Here is a 9,203-nt window from a genome sequence, read left to right as displayed (position 1 = left end):
TCCCCGTGTTAGTGCTACCACCTCCTATCATTGTTTCTGAATTTGAAACGCACAACAATAAGCATTCTGCACATTAGGGATTAGGGTTATATATTCAATGAGGGATCAAATTGGATATAAATTAGAATTAAGTCACGTTACCTAGTCATTGGAAGTGTTCAACGTGGCAACAGATAGCCACATCAGCACTCCAAAAACTGACTCATCACCGAAAACGAGAATAGGGACCGCTAAGGTGCCCAAGCTGTATTTGAGGGACCATTATAAAAATATTAGAATTTCAAAGACCAAATCGAATAATTGCGTGAATCTCAGGAATCATTATTAGGGGTGTTTGCGGTGTGATTTGGATAAGTTTTGCGTCAAAAATTCATCCGATCTGAACACTAATTTTACTTGCGGTGTGGTTTGGATTGGATGATTTTTTAAAAAAATCTGATCCGATCCAATCCAATTTCAAGCGATTTGAATTGGATTGGATTTATGATTTTGTAAATTAAAAAAATTAAATATATATAACAAATCTCAACATCAAATTTTAAATAACCAACGGTCAATATTTTCAAAAAGTACCTTAGAAATTGAATTTTAATGCAATTTTTTATAAGCATGATTATAAAAATAATATATTATTATACATAAAAATTGGTGATTTTTTGTTAAGTATATAATTTTTTTATAATTGTTTTTGTTAACAACCAATAATACTTTAAAAAAATTACAAAATAATATATACTTAACAAAAAATTACCAAATTTTAAGAATAATAATATCTCATTTTTTTAATTATGCTTGCAAAAAATTGTATCAAAATTCAATCTCTAATGTATATTTTAAGAAATACATATTTAATATTAGTTTTTTTGCAAGATTATCTAACATTAAATATGTATTTCTCAAAAAATATATTAGAGATTGAATTTTGGTACAATTTTTTGCAAGCATGATTAAGAAAATGAGATATTAGTATCCTTAAAATTTGGTGATTTTTCGTTGTGTATATATTTTTTTATAATTTTTTTGTTAACAACTAATAATACTTTTAAAAAATCACAAAAAAATATATACTTAGAAAAAAATTATCAAATTTTAAGAATAATAATATCTTATTTTTTTAATTATTCTTGTAAAAAATCACATCAAAATTCAATTTCTAAGGCATTTTTTGAAAATATATATTTACTGTTGGATATTGTTATTATGTTTTTAAATTATTTAAAGGTATTTTTGTCTATAGTAGAATTCAGGTACATTTCTGTCAGCATTTAAATAATTCGAGAAAATTTTTTGTGGTTAACCCTATTTATTAAATAATAATATAAAGTAGAACCAAAATTCGATCCAATGCAGTCATTTATAAAAAATAGAATCCAATTTGGATCGATTTGGATTTGGACCACGCTCACCATTACTGGATTCACTCGTTTATAGTTTGTTATCCGGTCGAATTCCTATTCCAGAATCGTTGAAGTAGTGTTGATCGGCACCACAGTCTGTACTCTATAGTCTATAGAGTATTCGAAATTTCGAAATTTCGAACCGTTCTGAGGTTGTGATTTAAAGTTTTGAACAGAACATCTTATCTGGATACTGCTTACTTGAGTTGAGATTTCAGAGTTCAGACAACCACTTCCTCTTCCTCTTCCAATGCAATGGCATCTTTATCCTTTCTTAATTCTAATTATTTCCATTCTATCCAAATCTCCAAGCCATCGTCATCATCGTTAACATGCATCCACTCCTCACTCTCTTCCCCAAACCCTCCCAACTCAAAGGATGAGGCCATACAACAAGCAAAAACATCCATTTCAACAACCTTGGAGAAGCCCCTCAACAACTCCTCAAAACTAATTGGCAAGTTCAAGAAACTCAAGCAACCCAAATTCAGGGTTGAGATCCCACTCATTGATGGCTCACCAGATTCCATTTCCCAACTCGCCCTTGATGTTTTTGGGGACATACCCATCAAGAGAAAAGGTTCTCCCATTAAGGTTTTGGTTCTGTGGCCTAACCCTAGATTGAGAGAAGCTGCAAATGCTGCTTTTAAGTCCCAATCAGATACCAAAGTTGAACACTTTGACATTCCCTCACTTCAGAACAGGGACCCCAGAATCTTGAATTCTGCTGATGTGGCAGTGTTCTTTGTGCCAGAGGTTTCACAGTTGGACCTGGTTAGAACCGTGAGTGATGCATTTAACCCTAGGCCTGTGGTTATGTTCAATCCAAAATGGGCATTTGAGGAAGAGGGTAACTTTGATGATGATTTATCTGGGTTTGTGAATTCCTTTGAAGTGATTTATTGTTTCATGGGGTTAGAGGTGAGGGGTTTGTTGAGCAAGAGAAAAGGTGTGGTTTTTAGGTGTGTGAGAGATGGGGTTGTGAGTGGTGAGAAGTGGAATGTGTTTGTGGAAGAAGGGGAAGAAATGAAGCTGGTTTCAACACTCAAGGCCAGGCCAACCATTGTTGAAGTTGAGAATGTGTTGTACAATGTGATGGCGATGAATTCGCCGATAACCAAGTCGGCGAAGTTCATTAAGGGGTTGGTATCCAATGTGACAGGAAGAAAGTAGTGAGGAAGAAAGGATTAAGGATTGGTCTTCAAATTTGGGATAGTTTGTTTGAGATATGGTGTCTCAGTGAATATAGGTACACTGCTGTGATTTTCATTTAGTTATGAAATGCGCATGTAATAGTTACTCACCAATTTTGAATGAGAATTCAGATTACTTACTAGGGTTATCCCTTAAATTCTTGATATTCTGCTTGCATTATAGTTAATTATCCATGTTCTTATGAGGTATTATGTCATGTAATGCAAGCTAGTGAGATAGGACTTCCTGAATATGAAATACATGATGAGAAGATCTGTTGTTAGCTTGATATAATATATCATTGTATATTGATAGAAACAGAATCAGATTTAATTGCCATTTGTCTCTCTTGTTCACTTTTGATCATTTATTTCTTTATCTTACAGAAGTTAACCAACCATGATGAACTCACATGTTTGTTTCCTCCAAAAACAAAAAGCTGTGGTCTTTACTCTTTATACATGCATATGTATATTTTCTATAGATATACTCATACGTACAATATGGATTTAAGTGAAAAGAATCTGAGAATTTTCAACTGAAGAAAGTGAGTTAAAAAGAAAATCTTGAAAAAGTGAAAGAAGAAGCGTTGTGTCGTATTATTGTTGAGTTGTCTTTAGTCTGGGAAGAAGGCCTTGTGTTTGGAAGAATTCTCACATTTTTCTCTTTTTCCCTCTGTATGCATATGCCATTTCTTCAACTCATCAACAATGTCATGTTTTTGGTCAAAGATATAAGCTATGATGCCTTAATATGACAGCTCTTGATGAATTTATCCGAAAAGTTAACATATTTAGTCCATAATGGCTTCAGTTGTGGAAAAGCTATGTCTAGCCATGGCTTCGCCCTGCCATTGAAATGGATGACACCGGCACTCTCGGCATCAGCAAAACTTGTGTCTTCTTGATATCCCAATCCCAGCATATGCCAGAAAGGATCAATAATGTGAACATGGCCATGAAATGCAATCAACCCAGGAGGTAATGTGCCTAGCTGCCACAGGCTCAGGTCTGATTTTATATTCTGCATAAAGTGAAAAAGAATGTGAAATCTCAAATTTAAATGACAAATTTGAATTCTATCAAAAGTAGTTTGGCTAGTTTCTTTTAATTTACTCTATAGTATTACTTTGGTGGAATGGAAGATTGCAAATATATACCTGCTCAACCCAATGGTGGTATGTAAAGCTTATATTGGTTTTCCTCCAAGCCTCCAAGTCAAAAATGTTCATTCCATAAGCCCAGGCGCACTCCTTGGGATTGAAGTTTTTCAATATGAGAGGGTGAGAGAAGTTCAAATAGCTTTTCAACCTCTTTGACATCACAAACTTATCTTCTCCAGTACATGTTTCTACTGCTCCATTGACTTTTCCATTCATGTCAATGTCCCACAGAGGCGTAAGATCAGTTTGTATTACTATGTCATCGTCGAGGAAGACCACCTTGTTAAGACTTGGAAACAACTGTCACAAAAATGTGTTGCGCCAATAATAAGCATCACAGGGTTGAATACAGATTAGGCTTATCAGTTATAAGCTTCCCGGAGGGGAAAATTCGAAAAAAGGAAAAAAGAATAGAGAAAGATTTACTTCCTATTCTATCCTTCTTACCTCTGGAAGATGTATTCGGATATGGTTCATCACTGAATTATACTTGGGACTAAGTGTTTGTAGCTTTGCTGCAATAACTTGTGGCTTCTCAGTGGTATTTGCTACTATAGCTGATGATCCTCCTCTAAACTGTGACCGCACCTTCTGGTCTTTCTCCATTGCTTCCAGCACAGGCACCTTACCCTTTGTAAACCAATCGAAATGATGCAATGCTTTGACCTCAATTATAGCAGGTGATAAAGGGTGCAAGGAGAACCATGCCTGCATGGGATAATAAGTCTTTTTATCTGTAATTATGTGCAGAACAACTTTCTGGGGCCGCAAACAGTTGCGGACAAGCGATGCTGCAACGACTGAAGCAGCCAGAACATTGTCTGAGGCAAGGACAAAGTGGAAGTAGGAATTGTCAACTAGGGCAGGGACTAATTCTGCAGAGGGTAGCTGAAGCCGTGCTGCTGCGTTGTTGGTGTGCTCGCTGGCCAGCCTCAAGTCAAGGCAGTGAAGTTGTTTTGGTATGCTGCTCGATGCTACATGGCGATATAGATATTCTTGGATTTTTGCATTTCGGGTCCTTTGTTCCATAAGGGTCACCTAAGTAAATCACCTTTGGTTACATTTAATATGCTTTTCTAGTTTCAAATACTGATTTGAACAAAAGTTATATGTTGCAAATTATATAAACCAAACACATTGGAAAAACATTTGAAAGAGTAAGAGATTGGAACCATTTCTCTGAGTTTAACAGCAAATGTCTTGGCATCAAATCCACCTTTCTTAACTTCTGTCATGAAGTCTTCTAAAGTCTGTGGAATATCAGATCTTCCCTTTAGCTCATCTTTATTAAGGGGTGCATCTAATGTTTGGTATATTACTTCTGGCACCTATCAGAAACAAATATAATTTTCAATCTCAACAAATATTCAGGTCAAATAATTTTCTTTTGATTCAGATTGTGATATATATAATTGGAAGAGTTTAGGAGTTTACATTTGATTCAGTCTTTTTCCCCATAAGTTTTGGCCCCAGTTTTTTTCCCAAGCAACCTACAAAATATGATTTGGAATAAATCAAAATGTCATATATAATCCAAAATGAAACAACTTTATTAGAACTATAATTTCCATGTGTAATGCATAAAAAGGGTATTCTACTTGCTTGAGAAGGTCAATGATTGCATATAATCATGTTTTTCATAATAAACCCGAAAAGTTCAAAATTTAAACTTTACTAATTATAGAGTTCACTTTGAATCTTTGTACTTCTAATAAGAACATAACTTCTATAAAGTGGTTTTATATGAGATATATCTTAAATTCTCAAATGAATTTTATGAGTGATGCATCTCATATCACTACAGATTTGCAGTTCTCACATGGTAAGGTGTGAATTAATAAAATCACTGATCAAATAGAAAAATTTAGTGTCCAAGTACATCATCCAAATTTGAAAAAATGACATACTATATAATATATACAGGTTCCATGTGAGAAGAAATGCTATTATAATATAAATATAACTTTATTAAATCAGAAGTCGGTTATGATTTGTTCAAGGAGGGGAATGCAGCCAAATAGAAAAGCTATTTAAAAAATAATCAAAAGATTCAAAGCTTTGTAAAATAATAGCAAAAATATGCTTTGATAAATTTAGTATTGAAAGCTTATCCAACTTCACATTCACTCTGTCCATGACTGCATCTGCATGTGTTCATGCTTGGTACTTTGTGTGTATCTATGTGCGTGCGTGCGGGCGCGTGAGAAACAGAGAGTAAGGTGATAATGTAGTAGTACCTATGGTAGAGCACTTGGTTTCTCCTCCATCAATGCCATCCACTGATGTCAAAACAAACACAAACCTGAGAAGGAATGTGAAGAACAGGAGTGAATAGAAGAGCATCCTATAAGAGACTCGCCGCGACGCAATCTTAACTTTGATGAATTCCTTCAACCCTTTTCCTGGTAGCACAGTTACATGTCTTAAACTTGGTGATATGTGAAGCTGCATTGTTGTCCAAAAGTGCCAACAAAAAAAACCAAAAAATGCAGAAAAAGAAGAACTATTATATGATGAGTTCTTCCTCCTCCTTCTTCAACTTTTGATGAATGAATGATTCAGGAGGAGAACAAAGGACCCCATGTCAGGTTATGGTTGTAAAAAGGAAAGGATTTGATGGTGTTTAAGGTTGCTGTCTTGCACCTAACCTTGCTTAGCACTTGGGCCAGGCATGTCAATGGTGCTGTTTGAGGCCTCTTTCATAAATATTTATATAATTTTGAGGTGAACTTGGGGTTGTTAAGGAGAAAGAGACATTGGACTAAGAGGAAGGAACAAAAAATGGGTGCTGTTTGGTTCAAGTTTTATGTATTGGCTTGGTTTTGAAGGAGGGAAGTTGAGGCAGAACAAAACACGAGCTTATATATATTTCTTATTATGAATTTAATTTTGATGTACTTACAATATAAAATATTTTATACAGTTGTTCAATCCGTATGTTTTTTCGAATGACCATTTTGTGCGATCAATATAAAAGTAATTATTTTTATTGATATAGCGCCATGTGATTGGATGTACGTGTAAAACTGATTTATATTGACAATTTATCAAAATCAAATTTACTATACATTGTGTTGGGTTCATAATATCTTAATATATTAATTAAATTAATTTTTATCTTTACTCTTTGGATAGTGTTAAGTAGATTAAAAGATGTGATATTTATATTATAAATTTGGTTATTAAATGATAGTATTTTGTAATAATAACTTCTTTATTTTGATATTTTCCAACTAATGTGAAAAATTTAGAGTAAAAAGTATGATAAATTTGGAGAGAGTATTAATAATAAATCACTAAATCAGTAAAATAAATATGTAGCATTTTGTTTTATTATTGTTTGGTGTTGTATGCTTGGGTTTGCCATCACATGAAGCTTTTTAGCACATAAGAGTTTTTAAAGTACTATTTATATGGAAAATGACTAGCCCTCTTTCTCTGTCTTAGTATGTTGCGGTTGATGGAATGGAATGGTTGGTGGAGTGAGAATTCAGTAAACGTTTTTAATTTTCTTTTTAGTTTCCTTTAGAATCATATTGAGATTTAAACTTTAAAGTAGTTAGAGACTTGTGTGGCGTTTCTATAGCAAGGTAAGGGAACTTTAGGGGAAATTATTATATTTGAAGGGTTAATTGGCAATTAGTAAAAGCAGCTTTGACTAGTAGATTCATAATATGGTTCTTGGTTTGTCTCTATTAATGTGCATTATTTGGTGGAACGAAATTCTCTGTCTTATCATTATCAAGATTCATTTTCACCAATTCAAAGGAAAATATGCTATGAGTCTATGACTATTGTCCAAAATATATATCATTTCAATTTAATAGAGCATGAATAAAATGTTACTAATTCTATTACAATTACAAACAATAATGTTTTTCATTAAGAAAGCATAAACTTTGTTTTGTTCTGCTATCAAAAGAACAACAATATTTAAAAAGGATTCGTAGAAACACCCCCCTCCCGAAAAAACAAAAACACCTCCTAATATTTCTTTTTATTCATATGTATACTTAATAATAATAATAATTGTACGCATAATGTTCAAGGTTAAAAAGCAGGGTTTATGTATATGCTAGGTATAATTTTGTTTTATTTATCATTTTTTGGTCTTGAACAAATTTCTGATAGCTAAAACTTACCATTAATATAAATTATATTCTTAGGTGTTATATTATTTTATACTAGGTTGCATTTTAGTATTAAATATGCTGACATGACATATTTTAATACTATATAATATAAGAAAAATATTATATAATTAATCATATATAAATTAATATTTAATTATTATTTATGTTAAAATTTGTCAATTTTTTTAATATTCTATTTTATACTTTTTAGTAATTATTATGATTTTTTTTTATGTTTCATGAGCCGATCATCAATAATTAATAATTCTAATTCTACAACGGCTTATATTCTAAATTTTTAACGCTAAATATGCTGACGTGATACATCTTTCTTCTCAATTTATTTTCAGAAAAATATTATAAATCAATTATACGCAAATTAACATTTAGTGGTTAATTATGTTGAGATTTGTTAATAATTTTAATATTTTATTTTATATCTTTTTAGTAATTATTATTGTTCTTTTTTATATTTCAGTTAATTAATAATTCTAATATTTTATTTTATATTCTTTTAAAAATCATACACTAATAAAATTATTAAATGAAATTGATAAATTAAAAACAAAAATAATTATCTAGTATAATAGAAAAATAATGATAATGGCACACTTTTTTTTCTATAAATTTATACAAGATATGATAAAAAAAATTATATAAAGAGTGACATCATCAAAAATAGAAATGATATTATCATTTTCCTAATAACTATTCACCTAAGTTTATACTTTTTATTTTTTTGCAATTTTATTAGATGAGAATGTAGCACTTTTTGTTTTTAATATTAGAATGGTAACGGTATTTTTTTGAAATGTGAATTGTTGGAATGTTATTCTTAAATGTGTAACCGTTTAATTAAAGAAGTAGAAATTGGATCGTCTGATTTGTTAGAAGTACAGAAATTGTATCGTTCGAGTTGTGTACTCCAAATTTTTTTAATTTTTTAAACACAATTCGAACGGTCCAATTTGTGTACCTTTTACCATTTTAAAAAACATAAAAATTACCATGTTAAAGTATATTATTCGTACCACTTTCATATCTAAAACCTCTTTTAATTAGTGTTGAATAAAAAAAATGATGGAAAAAAAGTATATCGACGTCATTGGTGGTCATGGACATTGATTTCTTATGGTAGATAGACAAAGATAGATAGGCCAAAATTGGGTAGCTGTTATATGAAGCCATAACAATTTCTTTGAAGTGAAATATAGGAAACTCTTTATGCTTATTCTAAGGTCAAGAAAGTACAAAAAGCCTAAAGCCCCTCTTTTCTAAGTACCTTTTTATTTATTTATTTATATATATAAGATTATG

General features: G+C 31.7%; 2 protein-coding genes across 2 annotated transcripts; one reads left to right on the top strand and one right to left on the bottom strand.

Annotated features, from left to right (window-relative positions):
* LOC107613321 lies at positions 1,407–3,539 on the top strand. The gene is made up of 2 exons (XM_016315268.2): positions 1,407–2,646; positions 3,405–3,539. Exon 1 carries the CDS (start codon positions 1,653–1,655, stop codon positions 2,568–2,570), a length of 918 nt encoding a protein of 305 aa, XP_016170754.1. The 5' UTR covers positions 1,407–1,652; the 3' UTR covers positions 2,571–2,646; positions 3,405–3,539.
* Positions 2,872–6,547, bottom strand: LOC107613320 (probable galacturonosyltransferase 12). The gene is made up of 6 exons (XM_016315267.2): positions 5,991–6,547; positions 5,188–5,243; positions 4,926–5,081; positions 4,201–4,791; positions 3,751–4,053; positions 2,872–3,614 (listed from the first exon to the last, which is right to left on the bottom strand). Exons 1-6 carry the CDS (start codon positions 6,202–6,204, stop codon positions 3,330–3,332), a joined length of 1,605 nt encoding a protein of 534 aa, XP_016170753.1. The 5' UTR covers positions 6,205–6,547; the 3' UTR covers positions 2,872–3,329.

Source organism: Arachis ipaensis, chromosome B08 (genome assembly GCF_000816755.2).
Source record: "Arachis ipaensis cultivar K30076 chromosome B08, Araip1.1, whole genome shotgun sequence".
Classification (NCBI taxonomy): Eukaryota; Viridiplantae; Streptophyta; class Magnoliopsida; order Fabales; family Fabaceae; genus Arachis; species Arachis ipaensis.
Note: the sequence above shows the minus strand (reverse complement) of the source record. Positions and strands in the feature narration are given on the sequence as shown.

Bases quoted from the DNA above. Each gene is read 5' to 3' on its own strand.
- LOC107613321 (XM_016315268.2), top strand. From the start codon at position 1,653: ATGGCATCTTTATCCTTTCTTAATTCTAATTATTTCCATTCTATCCAA.
- LOC107613320 (XM_016315267.2), bottom strand. From the start codon at position 6,204: ATGCAGCTTCACATATCACCAAGTTTAAGACATGTAACTGTGCTACCA. The intron at 5,244-5,990 runs GTACTACTACAT...CATATTTTGTAG, and splicing joins AACCAAGTGCTCTACCATAG to GTTGCTTGGGAAAAAAACTG. The intron at 5,082-5,187 runs GTAAACTCCTAA...TGTTTCTGATAG, and splicing joins GGAAAAAGACTGAATCAAAT to GTGCCAGAAGTAATATACCA.